The sequence below is a fragment of the Dunckerocampus dactyliophorus genome, chromosome 3 (assembly GCF_027744805.1).
Source record: "Dunckerocampus dactyliophorus isolate RoL2022-P2 chromosome 3, RoL_Ddac_1.1, whole genome shotgun sequence".
Lineage (NCBI taxonomy): Eukaryota > Metazoa > Chordata > Actinopteri > Syngnathiformes > Syngnathidae > Dunckerocampus > Dunckerocampus dactyliophorus.
In genome coordinates, this window is record NC_072821.1 from 5,389,778 (window position 1) to 5,408,897 (window position 19,120).

Genomic DNA, 19,120 nt, shown 5'->3' on the forward strand with positions numbered 1-19,120 from the left:
TCCCTAATGTGTACATTTTAGTAAATCAGAGGTGTCCAAAGTGATGCCCGCAGCTTGTTTTTATTGGCCAGCGGCACATTGTAGAAATAAAATTAAATCCCCCAAAACCCAGCAAAAATGGGTGAAATAGAGCAATAAAGGAAAAATGTGAAAATAATCTGAAATGTTGATACTAACTAAACTGGCCCTGTATTTACTTGGGATCGGATGATACCAAATATCACCCACCCCCTACTATCTAGTTATCTACATAGATATACGTCGATACATTTATATTTAGATGGATAGATAAATTCTGTAAGCTACCTACGAAAGTGTTGTTGATGACGTCACTCGGCGTCGAGTGGACCAGCTCGGTGCTCGATTGCGTTGGGTGTCACGTGTCCAGCAGGTGGCAGTGGACGTTCTCAGGTATGGAGGAAGAAGAGGAGAAGGCTGATGAAGAAAGTAGGGGGCGTGTACTTAACAGTCTCTCCCATGTTGCGTAGCGTGGAAATGTGACGTGTGTGTAGCGGCAGAGAGAGAATGTATGCATGCTGTGTTTGTTGTGTATAAGTGTGTGTGACAGTGACTTCCACACCGGAAAAGTGCCTCCGGCTTACCCCACTTTGGGCTCTTCGTTTCCCGTCAGGGCTGGCTGACGACCCGAGGACTTCACCACCACCAGGTTCGGACACCTGGAAGTAAAACAAAAGTCCCGTCATTCGGGTTGTAAGCGATGCACTGGCAGCATGGCCAAGTGGTTCAAGGAGCACCTCGGATTCAAAACTACCAAAGCACCTCCTCCGGCGCCCCCGAAACCGGACTACCGACACTGCCTCACCGGTGTGCCCGGTGCGCCTGGCTTCCAAGCGGCCGTCTCTGGAGCTCCTTTCCCCGCTCAGCCGGACATTCTGGCCGCCTACAAACTACAGAAGGAGCTGGACTTCGAGGACCCGTACACTCCCGGAGGAAATATGGCATTCGGCTCCGGCAGCGTGACCGCCGTGGGGGCGCCGGATATCAAGTTCGTGTCGCCGAAGCACCGGCTCATCAAGGTGGAAACGGTGGAAAAGAACAGCTCGGTTCCCAGCGGAGGTGTCACGGTCACTCAGGCTGTCGCCGTGGGGAGCGTGAAATCTCCCACGTCGCCCCTTACGGAGCAAGACAGCAAGGAGAAGGTGGGTTAACTTTAAACTACAACACATTCAATCCAACTTTATTTATAAAGCACCTTCTACCAGCCACAGTGTGCTGTACAGAGGAATAAATAAATTAAAGTAAATAATTAAATGTGAATATAGATTAAAAACACGAAATCGCTCCCCCCCAAAAAATCAATTTAAATAGGCAGTCAGATTTAGTCGTGTTGCGTTTAGAATGCCTTTCGTTTTGTCGGAATTATGGAAACTTATGTCACAGCAACACCTGGCGCACTAGTGACAAGAATGCCTACTTCCAACCGGCAGAACTTGTCTGTCTCTCTCTCTCTCACACACACACACACACACACACACACACACACAGTGTTACTTAGTGGCAGTCCACTTGCGACATTACTTCCCACTTAATGACTAACCTGCATGGAAGGGAATGCTGCGTGGACACTCTGGTACATTCCCACACCAACATATACAGTATTGTCCTTGAATATGCGATGACTCCCTCTTTTTTTGTGACCTGTTTTTTGGGAAAATATCAAGTCAATTTTATTTACTGTATATGGCGCAAATTCACAACACAAGTCATTTAACACACGAAGCAGGTCGAGAACCACACTCATACATTAAAGAGCACCGACTGATACCCACATGAGCAAGCACTTGGCAACAGAGGCAAGGAAAAACTCCCTCCAGGGAAGAAACCTCAATCCGAACCCAGGCTCCGCGGGGTGGCTGTCTGTCTCGACCGCTTGGGTTAAGAGTGAAAAAACAACTTGGTAGATTTCTCAGCTGCTTCATTGATCACCATTAGCTTACAATTAGCATCATAGCTCCCCCATTATACAACACTTTTCCCCCCACCTTGCCTCCGTGTGTCACGGCTGCATCTCTCCAGGTCACTGGTGTGTGTGTGTGTGTGTGTGAGTGACAGGTAGAAAAGCTAGCTTGGGGTGAAGTGGTTTGGCGCCACCTGTTGGTATGTATGTATACATTTCTAGAGTGTTTTTCAACCTTTATTGAGCCAAGGCACTTACTGTATTTTACATTAGAAAAATCTCACTGAAAGGTTGTATGAATGGCAACAGGTGGATTCATTATGTACCTTCTGCCTTCTAGTGGAAGATCACTTAACTTTTCTGCCTGTTATGGTATGTCGTTGACATAGATAGATGAACAAATGTACATTATTTGTAGCAAATAATCATTTCAGTCCAGTTTATTGAAATTGCATACGTTGCATCTGATGGGCTCCCACATCACAGTGGTGGAGAAAACACTGCTTTCAGCTTTTAGTTCTCAGGAAATAATATCCTGGTCTCCAGAGCGGTTTGAGAATATTATTTGTAACTTTTGCAACATTCTTCATAACAGCCTCTTGATGTTGCTGTAGTCACCCTCGGAGTGTGCCATGCTGTATTGCTCTCTTACTCGCTAGCAGCGGGACAATGTTTTTAGCTCACCTGTGCTCTATGTGACAATCAGTCCAATAACATGCAATGTAACCCATGCCTGGAAGAAGTAATAGCCTAGTTGTCACAACAAAATGTGTGAGATTGTGTGAACAGTTTTTTACAATCATAGGATGGGTAAAATCATCTAACTGACAGTTTATTGTGCCAGTTGGACAGTTGGGGTTGGATATAACTATAATTTTAGTAGGACAACACTTGCTTCCATGCTTTGTAACGCCACACTACAGGGAGCTGCTGTTGTGTCAGCACAAAGTGAACATGGAGACAGACAGACTGGTAGAATGCATGCATGCATGCATGGAGGCTGCTTCTAGAAACACTTTGTCATGTCCTGGCCTCTCAGGAATTCACACACACACACGCACACAGGAGAAACCCAAGAGGTCCGGTGCCAGCGAGGTTAAGGACGTGCTTGTGCGGTGATGAGTGTTATCTTCTGGCTGCTTGGAATGTTTCTGTCCATGTTCTGAGATAGAGAGACCGAATACAACAACTATTGTGTGAATACACGGCAAATACAGCAAACGTTTCCCATGGGAAATGGTAGAGATCAAATTAGTCTGTTCCAGGGTCAAGCTGTTGCCGTTCTACCTTTTATTAACAGTTATTTTAAAGTCATCTGAGTGTTATAGTGCTAGTGAGCACCAAAAAAGGTTGCAGAAAACGATAACAAAATGGAAATACTCACTTAATCGAACATTTTTGTCATACTGCTGTCATAGATAAATAAACAAGTATGAAAAAGGAGTGAAATTAAGTGCTTATTTTGACACGCCCCCCAGCGAGCTCCTGAACCGGCGCCATTTTGGCTGTGACGTCAATGTGTCCATACCGGCTGACAGTGGGAGACTGTCATCTAGTGGCGATTTCTGTAAGACTACAAAGGAAACTCAGCTTCCCCTAAAATGTCCGAAAAAGTGGTGAAATATGTACTTCTTTGTGTACATCTCATTGACAAAATATGCGCCCGAATACCTTCATCTTGTTCCGAATCAGCTACTTATTACAGGTAACTAACACGACTTCTTTCTCGTTCATCCCCGCAGCGCCACGCCGCTTTTACACAGTCGGACGCTGAGCGTCTACTGACTTTGATGGGGAAGCGTAGAGTGGGTCGTTCCACTGCGCAAAACTGGACGGTCATTGGATAAATGCTGGGCTTTGTCCCCCCCATCGGACGCTCAGCGTCTCTGGGGGTCTATGGGGGCTCGGCTTTTGCATGATGATTGGATGATCTGTCTGAGGCGGAATCCCTTTTTGATCGAATGAACCTCCTACTTTTTCAACGCAAGTTTTTCATTCCGTTGTTCTGAACTGATCTGGGGACTTTACCGCGATCCCCAGCGACTTTGTCTTTGTTAAAAACGACCAGCGTTGTGTTTGCCGACTCTCTTCTGTCACTCTGTGGTTGATCGAGGAAAAGGCTTCTTGAGACGTCATCTGTACTTCTGTGAAGAAGGTGTCGGACGTTTCGCTCCTCATCCGAAGAGCTTCGTCAGCGAACTAATAAGTGCTGGTAGCTTAGGCCTTAAATACAGTAAGAGTGGGCGGAATTGGTGTGCCAACACCCTCCTCCTATTGGTTCGTTACACTAAGCCTGGGCGGAGTAGTGGTATAATCCTATCCTGTTATTAACACCTCCGATAAAAGGGAAGTGTCGCTCCCTGAATAGGGTATGATACTGGCTTGTTAGCATCTATTGTTCTGGCTCGGCCCTGCCTTCACCTCATTTGCAAGACTAAGAGTTGTGGGTTTTGGTCTCAGTAACCTGCTGAACACAGGGTCCAAATTAAACCTCAAACCACCATTCCGATTCAATGATGGGTTCTGTTGTTTGACAAAAATAGCTTCCTTTACTCCTCTTTCAAACCATCTGTTTTCTTTGGCCAAAATCTTTACCTCGCTGTCCTGAAAAGAGTGATTGGTAGCTTTCAGGTGTAGATGTACTGCTGATTGCCTACACAGACACTCTGTGGTTGATTTCCCTAACGAGCAGCGGCAGCTGCGCAGGGCACCCCCCCCCCCCATCTTTGGAAAGGTGAACAAGCTTACTCCTTCTGCGTGAGTGTTTGAGCAACAGAAATTCAACCAAAAATGTGCCACCACAACACGAAAACAATTGAACCAATGGATGGGGGGTCTCGGGTGTGACGTCACTTCCACATTTTGCCCCAGACGCCGGAAAGAGACTGTTTTTAGTGACGAAACCTTTACAAAAGTCAACATTTAAGCACACATCTAACATCGGATATGCCTTTTAATGACATTTTTCACGGCAGAAATAAGTGTCATGAGTACTTTAATATGTTACGTAACTATATTGTCTGTTGTACTTCCTTGTTGGGCTGACCATATTGAACAACCACTCTGTGTGCCCAATTTGCATAAGAGATCACTCCGGTATTGTACTGAGCAGCCTGGACAGATGTGTACTGCTTTCATGTCGCCGCCAAGTAGCAATAGGTCATATATCCTGGTTCTATGGTTGTCGCCATCACATTTGACCTCCGCTTGCCATCACTGCTACCCTTCTGTGGTTGTATCCCAAAAAGAAATTCAGCTAAAAACCAAAGAAAAAACAAACTTTAAGCAAATACCTGTGCATGAGGCAACTTTAGAGTTGTATTTTCCAAGAAATACTGCCTAAATGCAGAATTGTACAACAAGCGGCATTTGTATGTGCGCTACTGTTTGCAAGTAGCTTGTTAACACTGCTTTGCGGAATCTGTGCAAGTGTAAAACGACATTTTTGCCGCCCCGAACTTGCTTTGGTACTTGGAAAACAACTGTTATTGCCATCAAAAGTATATTTCCCATATGTGAAGAGAGCAGCAGCCATGACACACTCATAAAAACACACTTTGCATGCAGATGTTCGCCTCTGCAAGCAATCATGTATTTGAAGCAAACAAAAATGATCATTTTGGTCCAAAGCAGTGCAGCTGTACAAGCTGATTAAACAGATTACATATAGTACGCTCTGTCATCATACACGCACATGGCTTTAACAGGCTCGACTGTGTGTGTGTGTGTGCAGCACTGCTGCGTAGCAGTATGCATTATGTTAAATCAGTGCTGACAGCCGGCGCTCTTAAGAAGCGTGCAGAGAGACGGGTTTAAAGGTGTTCTTGTCAGGTGCAGAGGGCCTGACACAAGTGCTGCATAGATAGCAAAGTGAGGTTTCTCTTTGTAGCGCTGAGAGTGGGGCTCAATCAACGGATCACTATGAATTCTGCTGATCGTGAGGAATTGTTTGCTGATTGTCTTGCAGCAATATCGGTGAAATGCATGACTGTTGTCCCTCGCCACATTGCGGGTTTGAATTTCATTGTGACGTGCAGTATTCTACACTGGTCACTAGGTGTCAGTAGGTGAAACATACAAGCGTCACACTCGCCGGAACAACAGGCTTTTTTTGCGGGATTGAATTATCTCACAACATGCACAATAATAATAATAACATAATAATCATAACACGGGTCGCTGTTGTGGCCGTAATCCGGCTAAAACTCAACCCTGAACACCTGAGGTTACTTCTTGTCCACACATCCCGAACGCATTTATTGCAACACACACGAGGACTAGTTTTATTTATGTCTTAAATGGCTTCTTTTCTCTGATTATACATACTATAGTGGATAATATGAGTGTAAAGATGACTATGTGGATGTGATTTCATGTCTTGCAGGCTCCAATAATGTTAAAACCGGTATTTAGAAGGTCATCAAGAGGGTGCCTATGCGCTAACTACGAAACTACTCCATTTATAAAGAAGCTATCCTACTTTGCGGAAATAATAATAAAAATTAACCGAGCTACCACTGTACAGTAATCCCACGCTGCTTCGCACTTCAAATTTTGCGGCTTCACTCTATCATGGTTTTTGAAAAATGTATTAATTAAATAAACCATGCGGCCTATTATTCATGAAAAAAAAAGAAAAACCCTGCCCTTACTTCCTGTCCACCTCCCCACACAGCTCCCTTAGCACTGGAACACTTTTACATCAACACACACAACCACAAGTCTTATTTAGGTCTTAAATTGCTTATTTTCTGTTATTATGTCTACTATATTGGGTAATACGAGTGTACAGGTGACAATAAGGGAGTTATTTCATGTCTAGAGCACTCTAATAATGTTAAAAAACGTAATTTGAAGGTCATAAACAGGTTTTCTTTGCTTTAACTACGAAAATATTCAATGTATAAATAAGGAACCCTACTTTGCGGAAATTCACTTATCCCGGTCTGGTCTGGAACCAATTAATCGCGATAAACGAGGGATTACTGAGTTTGGGAATGCTCTACAAGTGCACTACTTGGCTGCAACCATTAGAGGTGCTGTGGATTCAGTCTCAACCAGTTTACTGTCTAAAGAAGAAGCGACATGACATCAGCTTTGGGAAGATGATTAACATGCACGCTGTGGCACAGCTCCTAAAGGTAGCCTGATTCTGTTCAGTATATCACTGGCATGGAAACAGGAGTACAAAACATTCTCCTATCCCATTAACAGTAATATATGATGTACATTATTGTTCCGCTTAAAGGAAAACTGCACTTAAAAAAAAAAAAACATCCACAATTCTTATGTGAGACATGAACACGTCTTTCTCTTTATTGTGCATTTTAAAGATATAAAAACAGATAAAACGCGACAGCTCAGTAGTGCATGTAATGGGATGACCGATGCCATCTACAGAGACCGCTATTAAGACGCCTCCAAAAACCTCCAACAAGGTTTTTTTGGTTTTATATACATGCTGTGAGCACGTCGTGACAGGTACATTCATGACAACATGTAATACTTAAAGTATTTTGCGTATTTCGGCCATCATAAGCATTACTTCCTTGCTCTGCGCATTGAAAAGCCTACACCTAGCGTTAACTTTTCCAAACTCAAGAAATAAAAACACAGCAGCAGTGGCGGCATCTCGAATATGTATCCTTACCTTTTGGTAGGTTCTGAGGAGTTGTGAGTGTGACACTGACGAGCTACGGGCGAGTCTGTGATGATGCTAGTCGCTAGCCGGCTAGTAGCTAGCCGGTGTGATATGGCTAAGTGTCAATACGCCAGTAATGTAGTGCGATTGGCGTAACAATGTTACGCATACGCATTATATGTAAATGGAGCGTTGTTGGTGCTTTTTGGAGACTTTTTCAGACCAACAAACGCAGTAATGAGCTGGCTCTTTTTATCTGTTTTTAAATGTTTAAAAACATACAGAAAACCGAACGACATATGTGTTCATGTCTCACATAATGATTCCTTCAAAGACCCATTCTGAATTCATTAGAATAATTTGATTACCCTTTTCCTTAATTTGCCATTGCTGTTGGTCAGAAAATGTCTTCAAATCCACTAAATTGACTAAAATCAATTGTCGGTGAGTTTTTCTGTGTATTGACATTTCTTAAACACCGCTTTTATGGATTTTTTCCTACACATCAGTTGGTGAAAAAACATTTTTTCTTCTCTAAATAAGGAGATTGTCTAACATTTCTCCATAGAAAACAATGGAAATACAAATGATCCCTTCCGCATTTAAACTGTCGCCGTCACACAACCTTTACAAAGACATTTTAAACCGTCATACGAGCTTTAACCACTGTATGAAAGTTCATCACTGTTCAAAGTGAAACACACAAAACAAACAACGACGCACTCTACAAGTGATCATGCGTATGGTAACACTGGAACAACATAGGTTGGGAAAAGAGCCCCCTCGCAAGTGCCTCTCCGCTTTGCTGCATCGATGTTTTAATTACTGGACTGAGGAACGCTAATTATATCAGCGCTTACCTCATTATTGGAATGCCAATAGAAGAATCAAGTGTTATTTACTACTTGAGTCTGTTTTTACTTAAGCTTGCCGTTTATTGGAGAAGGCGGGGGGGGGGAAAAATAACCAATTTGGGAGCGGCTATAATGTTGCAAATTAACAGTAGAAATGTCTAAAATGGAATGTTCAAAGTTGTGCAAGTCGGTATTTGATCAAAATTGTATGCCAGTTGTCCAGGCAGTCACCTGAGGTGAGATCTCAGCAAATCCTACAAAGCATCAAAGAAATAACTCTGTGTCTCTGCTTTAGCTTTTTCTTTGGCTTTGATGAATATGGACCACAGGTTTTGTGAAGTAAGCGGACTCTCATTCAAAGCTGGAAGACTCCAGTGTCACCTTCCGCCTCGCTGTTAGTGTTTTATTCATTTGTTTACTGCGGTTATGTTTTCTTTGGCAGTGTCGCTCACGTTTTCGTATTGTTGTTAATTCATTTTAGTTTACATGTGTATGGCACTGAAGTGTGATAAAATGTGATTTAAAACTGTGCCTGAACAGGTAATAAAGGTTTGACCCAGGAACAGATTAATCCAGTCTCTATTAATTCCTACGGGGTTCCAATGTATGCACATTTTAATTGAATGCATTTGATTACATAATTCGTGTCAACACTACTTGACTCTTTAGAAGTTCTTTCTGAAAGTTGTTCACGATGTTTGACTACGATGTTGTGTTTTTTTCAAGGCACTGTTGTTTTTTAATGACGCTGAGTCCTTCATGCTAGACAAAGTTGAGAGAGGTGATCAATTCTCCTCATTCCCCTGCCTTCGAACTCATTAAAGGCCTCATCTCGTAGCTCACTGCTCTGCACGCTGCTCACCTCAACTTTTAGTCAAGGGTGCTGGAAGGCGATGCAAACATATAAACAAAGAGCAGTGGACTGGAGCATGCAGGACACTGTGAAATCCTCGTGATTAGTGAGACCCGCCGTCGTCATCAGTGTCTCCTTATGCACCTGGGAATGTGCTGCTCCCATCTATAGCGTGCATGTCTATCTATAGAAGCGTGCAGTTGTTGTACAGAGGCTTCTGGCATTCATGCAGGAGTGGAAGCTCAAAAGGCAGGCCCCCCTACATAGTCTCTTCTATTTTTGCTTTTTGTAGGCGTACCAATACTTTTCCTCCATCCAAGTTTGTTTTCCTGCCCGACTGCTGTGCTCGGATTAATTTCCCCACAGCCCGTATATGTTCACCTGGCCTCTCACCCGGACACTGCAGACATCAGTGGCGGTTTCATAAATGCATCCCATCGGCCTCTCGAGCCCTCATCTCGCCGACCGTGATAGGAGAAAATGTCAGGCGTGGACGTCAATATCGCCTGAGAGTGGTTTTCTTCAGAAAATGGATGAAAACATCAGAGCCCATCATGTCTCTTTTTAGGCCACTTGGCGAGGGTCCGATAGGCCAGACTGAATGCCATAGTTTTGCTGAATGCGCGGCACCTTTTTTAGACATGTTTTGTGCTATTTGGCTTTAAAATACATTTGAATATAAAGATATTCTATGGGACAAGGCACATTTGTCATTGAGTAATTTTACAATGCTTAACCAACCGAGCTGCTGTTTCATTAATCATACTTGGGAAGGACATTTGTTTTGCCGCTGTTAATTGGAAGATTGTGGCTCCCGTTTAGAAATAGCAGAAAGACAAATAATCCAAATAATCTTAATTTGGATCATGAACACTTATAGATTAATTTTGTCACTTAGACCTCGGATAAGCGGAAGAAGATGGGTGACGATTCAAGTATTTTTCACAGAAATTCTGTTTTGTATAATAAACACAAAATGAATAGAAGACTGATCTTGAGTATGTATTTCCTTGATTGACGTGGAAAAAAAGATTCATGATTTTAGTTTTTTTTATTGTTAACAGGATGGAATAATTTGTTGTGAATGTTCTGAACTCCTGTTTCCATGCCAGCGTGTAGCGAGCAGAGTAAGGCTAGTTGAAAGCCTTCAGACAGAAAATTTGTTTAGAGTGAATCAACAGTGCCTCTGTTGGTTGCGGCCAGTAGTGGGTTCCATTTTGCCTCAATTATTGATAACAATCGATTCTACACAACTCACAGAATTAGCGATATTTTTCAGGATTGTTTTGCCTCCAGGTTTTTGTGCGACCATCGAGGCATATTTTATCCCAAAAATGCTTCTCCAGGTTGAAATTCTGAATTCCCAGTGAACAGCTCAGATGCTGTCATTTCTTTTGAGTCCACACTGTTGATACAAGGCGTGATTGTTAGTTTTATTTCCACACAGTGTGTCATCGAATGCCACAGACTTCCCCAGCTATTTGAAGCATCTGAAGAATTTTCCCACATGTCACCTTCAAGTCAACAAGTTACTCACGAACTCAGAAAATATCCAATGACTCTTTTCATGTCAAACATTCCCAGATTTCAGAACATTCTCTGTCCTCTGGTTTGTTTTTGCTGTGCTTTTTCGGACCATGAGCCAAGCAGCGCCAGAAAGGATCTCTGGTGAGATAAACAAGAATACTGGGACAAGGTCAGAGCGTTCGTTCTAGTGCGCCTTTTTTATACAGAACCGAATCAAGCGTAACTGTGTGCGCTTTCGCACAGCTACATCTGGCAACCAGATAATTACCGTAAATTCCGGAGTATTGAGCGAACTTGACTGTGAGCCGCACCCACTCGGTTTAAAAAGGGGGAAAAAATTGTATATATATTAAACCAGGGGTATGCAAGCCGTGAGTGTTGCAACCATCTTGTTTACGTACGTGTCCCACAGCGGATGAAGATGCGAGCGTCGCAGCCATCTTCATCACACACACAACAATGGACAGGCGATAGCACGCATTGATACAAAGTGGTTTGTGACGTCTAATTTTTTTTAGAGGAGGCATTTTTGCGACGCAAATGTGTTACTCTTTTGAACGCATATTGTTTTGAGAAGGCAAACGCTTTACTTAAGCGGCCCCAGCAAAATCACCGAAATCCGACCAGCAATGGGCTCAAGGGATCAAGTGGGGGGGGGGTAAGTCACTGTGGATGTACTGCACTACTGAAGGGGATGTCATACAACTTCATGTCAATAAATCCCAACTATCCCAACTATCCCTTTAAGATTTGTCAAGCTCGTTGCATAAGACTTCAAAGCATATGATTAACCTGTATTGTGGAAATGCACCACCGTTTTGTCACTCCAAGCATCATGGGAACTGTATTTGTTTGGGCCGTAGGGTTCAAAGCATGTGAAAAAGTAGCGGCTTATAGTCCGGAAATTCCGGTATATGATACTTGTTGGACAGCAATCATTTTTACTGCCAACACAACAGGGCGGGAGAAATGCATCTCGGTTGCGTCCGCGGCCTTGTTAGCCCTCTGAAGTGGGAAAATTGTCAGGTCGACTTCGTCCCCTCATTCTGCATCTTGATACAAAGACAGAAGAGAAATGTAAAAAATGGATTTTAAAGGCACTGAATCACCATTAGCAACTATGTCTGAAATATGCCAATTTTTACTGTATTTAATGAACAGAAAGATAAATGACAGGACAGGATTACGTATATATACAGTATTTGTATGGATTAACACCTCCAAATGAGCTGAATATGTCAATCAAGCCACTGTAAAAGATACCACACAAGTCTAAAAATCTATTTGCCTAACACTAGTCTCTTTAATAGTAGCAGAACATTTGAATCACATTTGAATCACACCGTGTTATTATGAGCAATGAGGGGTTGCGTTCAAAAACATCACGCAATTTACGTTAAATGTAATTGTTTTCAGTGTATTTTCCAGCATACTTAAATGTAGCAAATTATACATCTGAATTAAGAGCTAAGAAGTAAGTGATAAGAATATCAACTTTGTTTTTCTTTATCTTCCTGTTTATTTACATGCGCACACACACACACACACACACACACACCCACACACACACACACACACACACACTATAAAGCCGTTATTGTGATGTTTCGAGCGTCCCTGAATGCATCTGGCGTTCTTGTAATGAGAATGAGGAAGTGTCGCTCCCAGGATGAAGGGACTAGAGACGTGTGTGAGTTGGAGATACAGTACATAAAGTACACGGTGTTGGAATTGTACTGCTGCTGATGTGTTCAGGTCAGAATGAAGTTATAAAAGAGCATCATGCTCTGTGTGATTGTGTGGGAACGCTCCACTGTGATTCCCCCTGCCGTCGTAACAGAGGCGTGCTTTCTCTGGTGCGCATGCGTTTAATTACCCTAAAGAATGTGATGCAATTAATGAGATGAATTAGTTACCGCCGTTAACGTGTTATTTTTGACAGCCCTATCAAAACATAGCATTTTTCTTACAAAGACACCACACCAAACCCCAGTTTCACGTTTTATGTCTTTATGACTTTAAATTTCTTGGTACATACCTCCTAGGGGACTGACAAGCACATATCTGTACTGTAAAACAGAGATCAGTTGAAAAACATGGCCCCCATCAAGCAAAACATCTGTGGAGGGACACGGGCGGGACTTAACAACTAATTGGTCGTAAGTCAGTGGTTCCTAATTATTTTATGTCATGCCTCTCTAAAGGGCAGAATTTTTTTTCACACTCCCCCGAATTTAAATACTAGTGAAAACCTGACAGTTATTTATTTGTTTATCTGTACAAACCGCTGTATGAGTTGCAGGCACAGCCCCCTGATTATCAAAATCAATGGATAAAATGAGCTGAGAGAGCATCTGCAGCAACTTAAAACAATGTCCAAGTTAAGTTTACTTATGGGGGGCCCGCCCCATTGTTCAGTGATTGACCAATTGTTAAATTGTTGTTAAATCTTGAGAATATCTGTGCTATCTGAATGTCTTCCAAAACATTTTGAGCACAACTGATAGGGATTGACATACATGTTGAACTTGGAGATACATACTTTTCATTGGATAGTGACTAATATTATGAAATGATTGATGGCATGTTTACGCCCCGTCGTCTCCGCTTGTCGTCGTGAGGTCATCTTTTTGAGAAAACACTGGAAAGGCCCGGATATAATTTCGCGAATCCGCAAAGCTTGTTACATAAACATGGCGATGCTGTAATCCAGCATTATTGAATATAATAAGCAGTCATGTTTTTTTTGGTTTTATAAACAGCAGCCCCACATGCGCCTGAAAGTCATCGGGCCTCGCAAAATGACGGCCCTTTTGCCACAATCCATCTTAACCCTCCATCTTTCCTATTGTGCTGTGTCCAATTTGGCGTTCTTTGGCACGGTCACGTAACTCCACCAGGTCACAATTAGGCTGCAGACGACGGCCGCTGGAGGACTCCTCGACACATGTCATCTATTTTGTTTAATGACAGTGTGGAGAGGAGGGAGTCCTGGGCGGTGAGGAAAATTGTCGCATGCGCTCCTGATTAAAAGGAAACCAACTGCGCTTGAAGCCTTGCCTAACAATCTGAGGACGAAAGCGAGGAATCGGCATGGTTCTTTCCAGAAGTATGCAAACATATGCTTTACCCGTAATGGTACTTCCACATCATAGTCTTTTTCATTCCCTGTGTGAGTTGTCATCTTTTTTGTGTGTGTGTGTCGCACTGCAGGAGGTAGCCAGACGGAGCTGCCCTGTGATCTCAAAGTTCTACTTAGTAGGATGGAACGTTTTTTTTTCACCCTTTCATACACTCTTTAAATCTAAAATGAAGCTAGTAAATAATTGAGAGGAGTTCCGTCTCTTTCTGTGCACTAGAGAAAGTCAGCCACCTCCTGCAGTTGTTTGCTGTGTAGCGCCGTCGCTCCAGGATTTAGGAAGTGCTCCCTTCCTGACAGGAAGTGTTTACAGCTTGGTGACATTCTCTTTTTTTAAACTTGACAAGTCTCTGCCTGCCTGTCACGCTTAAAATGTAACCAAGGGTTAATGTTCACAGCTGTTTGGGCTCGAGGCTCCCCGATGTCGAGAATAGCGACAAATACCGATGGAGGTTTGCACGCGCCACTGACGACGCAGCTTTGTGGTAACAGATTGGTGATTGTCCTTCAAACCCTCCAAGCTACATAGCGGTGGTGCGGATATATGAGACTCCACCCTGTCTGAGCGCCGTCCATTGACGTCTGTACATCCTGACCGCACAGAGGCCATCTGAGGCCACGCTGTGAGCCTTAATCAACTCGCCCTCACATGTGAATCTATAGCTGTGGTTACCTTCTTGTGCCGTGTCCTGCCGTATTGTTCTGTGAATCCATCTCCCAAAACCAAAGCTTCTGTCCCAGAGCATTTCCATGGTTTGTTTCATAAAGACCTAACTTTACTAGCTGTGTTCCTTTTTTCCCCAAAGTACACCAGAATCAAGCATTTGTCATCGGAGCTAATTTAAATTGAATTATATTTTTTCAGAAAATGAAGTTTGAACTCTTCTTATGGGGTGTTTGACTTTGAAGGCTCTCTTGTCACCCATAATAGCGCCCTCACCAAAACTCCTCAGTGTGTGTCAGCATCCTTGCATATTCGCCCTTTCCCCTTCCCAGCTTACTCATGCATTGTCAACTAAGGGAAAAAAAAAGCAGTAATTACAGGCCGTGCAGGATTAACATATTTTATAACTTTTTAACATTCCGGTGCTGCACCAGCACTATTCTTCCTTCTCCTTCTTATGTCGTACTGCAGACACGCTGCCAATAAACCTATCACAGAGGGTTATAGAGGGTGGGGGCTGGCAAAGGAAGGAAATTGGGTGTCGTCAAGCGTGTCGTCAAGTACTTCATCTTGAATATCTGCGGTATTTTAAGCAAACTTTTTTATATGGTGCAACACAGCCCCTCCTCTCTCTTTTTGTGTAGCGTAAATCTTATATGATGTGTTGTTTTTACATTTTACCTTACACTATACGATAAAACGCCTGCCACGGGATGTCGAAGCTAATGATTTTGGTGCTCACACTGTTTGGGGTTGATTCTGTGCCACTCAGATGGATAGATGAGTTTCTCTGTTGCCAAGTTCGTGAACTCTGCATTGCTCATGCTAAAAACAATGCTAACATGAAAGCAACATACCTTCCAGTTCATCCACATTGTGCAGGCACAGTAAGGAGAAGTTCCTCAGGCCCTGTCAACATGGGAACGCTCCTGGGATTTTGGTTTTCGCCAGGTTGAGGAAAAAAATAGCATGTCACAGGCTCGAATCAATAAATACTGTAGTCACATCCAGATGGGAGCGGATGCACTGTGTGAAAACGGTGTAATAAATAAGCACACCTACCTGTGGTGCTTTGACACTCAGAAGAAGAAACTACGCATGCGCATGAAGTCTGTTGTCGTCTGCGTTCCAGGCCTTGTCAAGACCGACGACGAAGTGACATTATATCTGCGAGTTATTTTGGATGATAAGACAAAAAAATATCAGGACAACGTTGACTGGGGTCAGTCGGGCCAGTTGAAATATTCAGATATTATGTTGGCGTGTCGGCAGCACTCACTTCTGGTCACGTGATGGCGACAGGGGCAGTGATGTCATCATTTTCGGTTTCGGTAGCGGTTTGCTTGTCTACACGGCAATCCGATTTTGCCACTCTGGAAGCCGTCTTCAAAAAATACCGTTTCAGGACACCTAGCAAGGCTGAAACAATAAAATACTTTGCAGTTTTGACCTGAAAAGTTGAGTTGGGGGAATCTGGTCGTAACTGTTTGAGACAACTCGAATTCGGATACATCAGAAATGTAAAATTTGGTATACATAGGGCCGATTGCGAGGTGGCAAATACTTGTTTTTGGTCGAGAAAGTTTTAATAGAGGACAACCTGTACCCCTTCCACTGCATGGTACCATTTGACTTTCCATCAGGAAAGTTCCCGGGAATACCAGGTCTAATTTCTAGTACCCAGTAAGCTTTTTCAAGTTATTTTTAATTGTAATGTTTACATATACACAGCTAGAAATGGCAAAAATCATTTCTTGCTGCAGTCAGTTTCCTCTTGGATAAAATGTGCCTCCTTTTATTCTTTGAAATACAGGAGACCCTCGTTCTCCTCATTGTTTGGTTGGTAATTGGGAAAAGTGTATAAGCCTATCTGGCCATGCTTATGACTATTTGAGAACAGAAAAGACCATTTCCACAGAAAAGACCATGTCCAGTATCTCGGAACACATACAGTATGTGACAAATGATTTATGGCTGCATATGCAAAGGAGTGGGGAATGACCCAGCTGGACCCACAATGTCTTACAAACCATACAATTAAAAATGCTGCCTTGCCACTTGCCACTAAAGTCTGGTGAATGACATCACCGTTCTGGAACTTTATATGCAAGCCACCATCAAAAACAACAACAACAACAACAAAAAACTGCTCCAACAACCGTGACTGCTGTAACGCAGAAGATCTGAAGCACCAACATTTAATGCTTTCCTAATCTTGAAGTGGGAGTGGGGTTGGTAATAAATTTGCAGTAAAGCTTTGCAGCACAGATGTCTCCGTGAAGGGAGGAAACTAATGGCTATGCATGTTCAATGTTGAATATACGTTGAATCTTTTTAAAGCAAAAGAAAGGCATTCCTCAAGCTCAATTGATTTTAAAGGAGAATAAATTTACCAATAAATTATCAGTTCGCGTTTCCTTTTAGCGTTTTGTTTTTTTTTTCTCCTTCATTTAAGTCCCTGTTTGTTTTGGTTGACAGTCACAAAATTGCTGCACCGAGACAATTCCTCAATTAGATTAAAAGCAAATGAATTAACCTTCAAAAAAACAAAAACGAAACAGGTTGTCGTTCCCTTCAAAGTGAAGTGCTCGTCTGCGGTGCACGCACCGCCTGATTGAGAAAAATGTCTTCATAGCAAATACAGTAATTTGATTACCTTATCTTGCCTCTCAGTGGGCCTCAGAGGAAAGAACATCGTTTTCCTCTGAGCTCACCCAGACAGAATGCGTAAAGAAGAAGCAGTTGTGATGCTTTTGGTAATAAAATCCATAAAGTTTCATTAAAGTCAGCTTTGCGTCAGTGGCGAACGCAGTCCTGCGCGCCATCTGCTCAATCTGTCTGTGGGAGATATTTAATGCATATCAGTTCTTTGTAGAGGCTGCTTTGATGAATTGCAACCAGATTCAGACTGGCCACTTACAAACACTCTCTTACTGATAGGAACTGCATTGTGCCATTAGGAAAAAGCACACAAACTGACTTAGCGCTACACGATACGGGGCCGCACGGTGGCCAAGTTAGCAAGTTGGCCACACAGCCAGGAGATCCGGGTTTGAAACTACGTTTGGGCATCTCTGTGTGGAGTTTGAATGCTCTTCCTGTATGTGCGTGGCGGGTAGTCCAGATTCCTTCCACATGCCAAAAACATGCATGTTAGGTTAATTGGTGACTCTAAATTGTCCATAGGTATGAATGTGAGTGTGAAAGGCTGTTTGTCTATATGCGCCCTGCAATTGGCTGGTGACCAGTCCAGGGTGTACCCCGCCTCTCGCCCAACGTCAGCTGGGATAGGCTCCAGCATACCCCTATAACCCTACTGAGGACAAGTGTCATAGAAGATGGATGGATGGATACACAATACAGCTAATTAATCAGTGACTGTGCTTGACCGTTAAAGGTATTCCATGATTTGTTTTGTTTTATCAAGACTTTTGGACAATCCTCTGTGGAGAAAGTTTGGAAAGGCCCTTTTCTGTTCCAGCATGCTTGGCCTCACAAGTGTTCCTTCGGATGAATGGACCAAAATCCCCACAGACGCAATCCAAAATCTTGTCTTCCCAGAAGAGTGGAAGCTCGTACAGCTGATCTTTTACTTTTTTTGGCTGGGTGTTCCAATATTGTTTAGGGTAGTTGGTTTAAATTAGTATAAACCTTGCAAACCAGATTGTGCATCGGGAGCAACAGGAAACGCTGACAAACAACAATGGAGGTGCACGAGAGTCCTGTATATTTACGGTACTGGAGATGTATTTTATTTAAGAGGAGACTGAAGGCAGCAAGAAAAATAAGAACTACAATGAAGTGGAGACTGTGGAATATACCGGAAATACTGCAACATCTAGGGTTAGCTGACATTATCATGTAAGTTTATCATTGTCATTTCTTGCTGTGCATCTTGATGAATCTGCTTGACCAATGAGCAGCCAGCAGCGCTTTATGTCACACGTTTGGCCCAATAGGACGCCGGAATGACCGTGTACATGACGTAGTGGTATCTGGTTTTGCATCAATAGCAAGTAGAGCCCTGGCCATAAAGGGCAACTGTGTAGCGTCACAGTGACAAATTTTGCTGGAGGATAATTGCCCTACAAATTATTGTTGATAATTGATATCATTGACAACATGTTTGAGATAATTTTTTCATGATTTATATGGCAAAATAATGAGAATACATTGTATCAAAAGCAATAAGCTCTAATTTCTCAAGAGTATTTAACATTGTAATAAACTAAAACAACATAGTAAATTAAACAAACAAAAACAGACCAAAACAACCTGAATGAAAATAAAATAGACCGCAAAAATTGCACTTAAATAAAAATCACAATAATAACCCAAAACAATAAAAAACAGACCCTGTCTTTGTTAAGAAACAAAAAACACTCCAATAAAAAGCACACACATACACACAGGTACAGTATGTAGTGTCTTGATAAACTAATGTAGGAGGTCTGTGGCTTTTGTGCCTTCATTCATATTAGCGTTTGCTTGCTAACTGCTCGTACTCTGTCTGTGTATCCACTC

The 19,120-nt window shown here is 42.7% G+C and overlaps 1 protein-coding gene across 5 annotated transcripts in view; it reads left to right on the forward strand.

The window, feature by feature from the left end:
• The first annotated feature begins 390 nt into the window (after positions 1-390).
• The window catches only part of LOC129178741 (SH2 domain-containing adapter protein F-like), a 115,745-nt gene continuing 97,015 nt past the window's right edge, over positions 391-19,120 (forward strand). Inside the window, exon 1 of one of the 5 annotated variants that reach the window (XM_054771261.1) lies at positions 391-1,160. In XM_054771261.1, the coding sequence (XP_054627236.1) occupies positions 732-1,160 (429 nt within the window). In that variant the 5' untranslated portion in view covers positions 391-731. The remainder of the gene's footprint in view (positions 1,161-19,120) is intronic. The other 4 variants (XM_054771259.1, XM_054771262.1, XM_054771260.1 and 1 more) reach the window with 4 other exon arrangements.